This window comes from Salvelinus sp. IW2-2015, linkage group LG3 (assembly GCF_002910315.2).
Source record: "Salvelinus sp. IW2-2015 linkage group LG3, ASM291031v2, whole genome shotgun sequence".
In the NCBI taxonomy this organism is placed as follows: domain Eukaryota; kingdom Metazoa; phylum Chordata; class Actinopteri; order Salmoniformes; family Salmonidae; genus Salvelinus; species Salvelinus sp. IW2-2015.
The window spans coordinates 5702479-5708870 of NC_036840.1; the positions used below are offsets into that span (position 1 = coordinate 5702479).

Here is a 6392-nt window from a genome sequence, read left to right on the forward strand (position 1 = left end):
TTCCTCCGACACATTGGTGCGGCTGGCTTCCAGGTTGGATGTGCATTGTGTCAAGAAGCAGTGCGGCTAGGTTGTGTTTGGAAGGACGCATGGCTCTCGACCTTCACCTCTCCCGAGGCCGTATGGGAGTTGCAGCGATGAGACAAGACTGTAACTACTACCAATTGGACACCATGACATTGGGGAGAAAAAAGGGGTAAAAAAAATGTATATAAAAAAAGAAGGCCTACAAACCTGACTCCGTTACACCAGCTCTGTCAGGAGGAATGGGCCAAAATTCACCCAACTTATTGTGGGAAGCTTGTGGAAGGCTACCTGAAGTGTTTGACCCAAGTTAAACAATTTAAAGGCAATGCTACCAAATACTAATTGAGTGTATGTAAACTTCCGACCTGAAATAAATKATTCTCTCTACTATTATTCTGACATTTCACATTCTTAAAATAAAGTGGTGATCCTAACTAACCTAAGACTGGGAACTTTTACTAGGATTAAATGTCAGGAATTGTGAAAAACTGAGTTTAAATGTATTTGGCTAAGGTGTATGTAAACTTCCGACTTCACCTGTAACTCTGCTGGATTTCTCAGTGGAAAGGTACAAAACGATACAATGAACTTCAGTTAAGGAGCGTTGGGCCAGTAACTGAAAGGTTGTAGCTGAATCTCCGAGCTGACAAAGTAAAATCCCTAATTTCTCCAGGGTCGCTGTCAATGTCTGATCCCTTGGCTGTGGCCCCACTCTCAGTGGGAATGTAATATGCAAAAAATCTATTTCACACCTGTGCAGGTTACCCACTTGTACATACAGTGAAACAGGACTATATAAGCACCCCCTAATTATTAACTTTTGATTGAACAAAAGAGTCTGTCTGTGAATGAAGTCATCTGCAAGTATCCAACATTAATTGGAAGTTCTATCCTTTGGCCGGGGACAAGCTTGGTAACAGGGTATACTCTCCTGCGAACCGGGAGTCATGGAACTTCGGGAGGGAAGATCTGACAGAGAACACATTATTTTAGCAATAATAAGGTTCCCAAATGATCTTTTGTCCAAGGTCAAAGTGATGCAAACAAGTATGCTGTAATGGTCGATTTGAAACCCAAAACCTGTTACTTTTTGTCATATAGCAGACACTCTCATCCAGATTGACTTACAGTAGTGAGTGCATACATTTTAATACTAGTCCCCCATGGGAAATCAAACACCCAACCCTGGTGTTGCAAGCACCATGCTCTACCAACAGAGCCACCCTCTTATAGGCTGATTCCATATGTTTTATGTTTATTAATAATGTGAAGACCAATCAGTGTCAAGTATTGGTYTCAACATGAGCCAGCATCCCTGTGGAATGCTTGACACCTTGTAGAGTTCATGCCATGAGAAATTGAGGCTGTTCTGAGGGCAAAGGGGGGTGCACTCAATATTAGGAAGGTGTTCCTAATGTTTTTTTACACTCAGTGTATACTTTTGTGTAGCAAAGCCATTTTTTTATGAACACACAATAAGGTTGTCATTTTCAAATAGCCTCAACAATCCTTGGAATCAAAGCAAATAGTCCACAGCAAAACACTACTAGTAGCAAAATAATCCCCTGAAGCATTTGCTAGGGAGGGTGACATCAAATTGCACATCGCAACACAGTTGATAAGTCATAAATGTGAAATACTTTTTAATAAAGTAATCTTGGTGTTTTGTCCTTGACATACAGTGCCACCCCTCTCAAAATGTATTTATTTTCTCCCAGCAGCTATATTAATTTATCACACATAACTAGGGCCATGTTTAGGCCAATCGTTGGATTTAAAATTTTATTTTTAGCCTTTTCCAGAAATCAGAATTAGAAGAAAAAAATTAAGCATTGTCTGAAGGATGGTGCTGGACCATCTGACATAAGGGGAAGTTTGATGAAAAAGCGTTAAATAAAGTTTCAAATCCAGGTCATGTGATAAACCAAAACACAGGGCTCCCTACACAAACAATGTCAAATGTTAGATTATACACCGCCCCCTATTGATATGGATGAAACAGTTTCCATAACTAATAATATTGAGGGAAAAAATTGATTTAACTTGGTTAGAAAATATTTATTGAGACGTCATCAAACCAAAAATGTTCAAGATACAATGTCCATTAGAGACCAATACAGGAGCGATTCAAATGTATCATTGCTCATTTGACAGCCCAAAAGGTTCATATCAATAAAAGTGAACAGCTACATACATACATTCTCCATAGACTAGTCTCTTTTAAGTGTTTCCGTAGAAATGACAGTCATACAGAACCCAGAGACTCATGTTCACATTATTCAAACCAGTGAAGAGGAATAGGGACAAGTCAAACAATGCCCCTGACTTTGTGGGGTGTTGAGAGTTTACTGATAATAAGGGCGGTAGCGGGACTGATCGGGGTGATGGGGTCCAGGCATCTGGCCCTGAGGAGGGGGGCCCTGCATCCTTGGAGGAGGAGGCCCTCTAGGGGCAGGCCACATCCCAGGGCTCAGACCCCCTTGCTGGTTAAAAGGGGGACTAAGTGTGCCCTGGTCCTCAGGGAACTGCTGCATGGGGTTAGGGTTGTAGTGGTGGGGAGGGGGGGCGTTGACTGGAGGACCACCGTGTTGAGGTGGGGGGCCTGGAGGAGGGTGGTTCATGTAGGGYGGCATCTGACCCATGATGTGTCCTGGCGGGGGTGTAATGGGAGGGGGTGCGTTGGACATAGGCGGGGGAGGGCCGGCCTGGTTGTACACCATGTGGGGTGTCCCAGAGCCCTGGGGTGGGTGCTGCATGGGGTGGTTGATGGGTGGAGGGGGAGGAGGTGGAGGGCCGTAGTGCTGTTGCGGTGGTGCCATCATGTGGTGTGGGTGGGACACTACAGGCTGACCAGGGTAGTCCCCAGGGTGGTGGTGTGGGGGTGGAGCAGGGCCCGGGCCAGGAGGGAGAGGGTCACGGGAGGAAGAGGTGGAGGAAGAACCGGAGTCATCCTGGATTGGCACGGTGATGAGGTTGCTGCGTGCGCGTGTAGTTACCGTGGCGATGCGGAAGGTCTCCTGGGAAAGAGGAGGTGCATCATGGGAAGCCGGTGGTGGCTGACCGTAGGGGTCATGACCCCCGTGTTGGAGGGAGGGCGGGAGATGCCCTTGGGTCTTGGGCAGGTGAGGCGGGGGCACACGGAAGCGGTCAGGCACCTCTGTGGATGGGGGAAGGTGCAGGGCYTCCTGGCGGCTTGCCAAGGCCTTGGCTGCCCTCATGTGGCGGTGGTTGATGTGGGCCTGCAGGTCACGCTGGGAAAGGTAGGTGCGCTTGCAGCCTTGCACGATGCTGCACATGTAGAGGGAGCCCCGCAGACACTGTTCGATGCGCTGGACCGGGTCTGTGCAGCTGAAGAGCTGCATACTAAACAACACAAAGGTTTAGTTAGTAAGTGCAGTCAGCAATCACACATACAGATAGTATATTTTTATTTTATTTATTTAACCAGGCAAGTCAGTTATGAACAAATTATATTTTACAATTACGGCCTACCCGGGCCAAAACCTAACCCGGACGACGCTGTGCCAATTGTGCGCTACCCTATGGGACTCCCAATCACGGCCGGTTGTGATACAGCCTGGAATCGAACTAGTGTCTGTAGTGACGCCTCTAGCACTGAGATGCTGCCTTAGACCGCTGCGCCACTCAGGAGCCCTGCATATGGACAGTTGAATACACTAGTGCAGCGATTCTCAACTGGTGGGACATTTTGAATGGGTCGCAGGTAGTAACGGGGAAACATTTCCTGCCAATTGTGTATAAAATAGGTTCATTACGCAAGGATTTGATCAACACAGTGTACACTAGTGGCACCTAATGGTCAAAAGAATTTAGAACAGACAAATTGGTATACATGACATCACACATGGTCTTCTACCGAAACCAATCAGGTGGTTGTTCGACAAAACAAAGTGCCGGACGTCATTGATCGCATGCTTCTGATAAAGTGATACAAGCCTAGGCACACTGTTTAGAAGCAAACTGCTTAGCGATATCGATGCATGCCCCGGGGCTCCGGTATCAAAAGTAACGTCACTAGACGCGGCTGTCTTGAGTATTAAAAAAATGTATAAATACTCCAGTTAGAACTTAAACAATTACAACCAGTTAGAAAGTGTGTCGAAATAATAATGAATCTACTTTTTAAAAATGTAAATCTCTCTTTTCTATTTTTGTTCAATCAAAGTATTTTTTATATCGCTATTAGCAGAGCTATTTTGCAGATCTGGTTGATTTTGTGGTCTCAAACCAGTGAGCTTATTAACATTCTTTGTCAATAATACATTTTTCCCATATTCTTGATAATGAAAAATGTGGGAATGTCTTTCCCTTGTCATATAATTTCTACCTTTACTATCAATACAGCATTCAAGATATTTTTCCAGATTGCATTTGGGATATTTTTGTTTCACAATGCGAATATTGGGTTGCGAATGAGACAACCTGGTTCAATTTGGGTCCAGAGGCAAAACCAGTTGAGAACCACTGCACTAGTGGGTAGGTTAAAAATAAAAGTCAAGAGCTTACCCTGGGCACATCTTGTCTCCCTTCTTCTCGTGGAGCAAAGCACACTCATAACAGAACACATGCTTGCATGGAATCTGGTGAGTAAATACAGATAATAACATAAGCTGCTGCACTCATAGCCTCTTACTATAAAAACATTTTAAGAGACACATAACACACTATGTAAAACGTGATCGAAGAGACATACCATGCGTCCATAGATCCTTATGGGCAGACCACACTTGTCACAAAAGTGTGCTGGAATGTCATCCTTTTCACCTATCAAATTCAACTGTGGGGGAAAGACCAAGAGGTCTATGACACAGTAATGATGTAGGTGGAATGCATTTTCCCCACCAACGATAGATATTGAAACACTACCTTAAAGTCCCAAAACATTTGCTGGGGGAACCTCCGTTGACTTGCAAACACATCCCCAGCCTTGGTACCACAGTCGAACCTCTCCTCTTGCTTGAAGCTAAAACTCTCTAGAAACACAGATATGTTGCCTTACAGTAGTCCCATATGAAAACTTGCTTCTATGACCTGGCAACAGGTTTCCCTATCCCAAACCTAGCCCATGGGAATTAAAACTGAGAAAATGAGAAAGCACTTGTGGCTGGCTAACCTTCATCCCCAGCCTGGGGTTTGGAGGGCTGCCTGCCCATGGGTCTTTGTGTCCGGGGAGCAGGTTTGCTCCTGATGGTTGGTTTGGAGATGAGTTTGATGGGGATGCGTCTGCGGACATCAGGGCCCCCAAGACTCCCCGAGCCGTCCGTACCTTGCAGGTCATTGTCTGTGGGGGAACGATGGATCATTCAAAACGTCAGTGACCTGAGTCAGTCATTAGCTACCAAGCAAACATTTACATGATACTTGCTACTAGCAATGACACTATAAGTTGACAATCCTTAGGTGATCATAACCATGATAAATAGTTTAGTAAAGCGTTAGTGTTTCATTTTAGCCAACGCTAACACTGCCTGGAGTTGCAGAAATTGATGGAGAATGCAGACCTTAGCTAACACTTAGTCTAAGCTACAAACATCGCATTATTTATTCTGAATATTTTGTGAAGGTTAGAGTACTGTCCTGACAATTTAAGTTAGTAGCTTTGCACTGGCAGATCAACTCCAACCGTCACTTTATTCTAAAAAGTATAGTTAACTAGCTATTACTGTAACAACACAGATCTGCGGAAACTAATGTTAGCAATATAACGTTATTAGCAATTTAGCTAGCAGTGGGCTGGCAACGAGAGGTTGCTACAAGGCCTCAATTTGTGTACTTTAAACACTCCACTGATAATACTTGTAAAGTATAATTGAACATGAATAAGTTTACAAATTAAATCCATTTCGCTGTGTATCAAGTTAAATCTACTGATACACAAATAAAACTAAAATACAGCTGAAACTGGAGAGCAATTTGTCGCTTACCACTTTGGTCCATAATTCACCGCAATGCTGTATGGGAAGGTATAATAAAAGGGGAGGAGTTGAGTTCAACCACTGAGGGGTCGTCACCAGTTACCACAGCCACAAAGTCATAAAACCCGCCCATTTCTACAATTGACCGTCTTAAAATCTGATTTTAAACCTAACCACACTGCTAACCTTATGCCTAACCCAGAAAGCACATTTCTGTTTTCATTCATATTTACGATATAGTCTATTTTAACTTTGTGGCTGTAATAACTAGAGGAAACCACCACTGATGAGTAAAGAACGGGAGTTCAACCAAAGACAGTACAATATGAAGATAGGCAGAAACTGCTTCTCTAATAGAAATCCCCGAGCACGCTTGTCGGCGATGTCATTGTGACGTTGGCTAGCTAAAGGCTGCGTTTCAAACTCATT

The 6392-nt window shown here is 44.2% G+C and overlaps 1 protein-coding gene across 2 annotated transcripts; it reads right to left on the reverse strand.

Moving 5' to 3' along the window:
• Positions 1 to 2064: 2064 nt before the first annotated feature.
• Positions 2065 to 6042, reverse strand: LOC111949520 (E3 ubiquitin-protein ligase Hakai). Of its 2 annotated transcripts, XM_023966771.1 has the most exons (6): positions 5973 to 6042; positions 5162 to 5329; positions 4915 to 5021; positions 4742 to 4825; positions 4555 to 4628; positions 2065 to 3390 (listed from the first exon to the last, which is right to left on the reverse strand). In XM_023966771.1, the coding sequence occupies exons 1-6, from the start codon at positions 5983 to 5985 to the stop codon at positions 2373 to 2375; spliced, it is 1464 nt and encodes a 487-aa protein (XP_023822539.1). In that variant the 5' UTR covers positions 5986 to 6042; the 3' UTR covers positions 2065 to 2372. The 2 variants fall into 2 exon arrangements, with proteins under 2 accessions (XP_023822539.1, XP_023822549.1); XM_023966781.1 differs by lacking the exons at positions 4742 to 4825; positions 4915 to 5021 and having other exon boundaries at positions 5973 to 6036.
• Between the last annotated feature and the right edge of the window lie 350 nt (positions 6043 to 6392).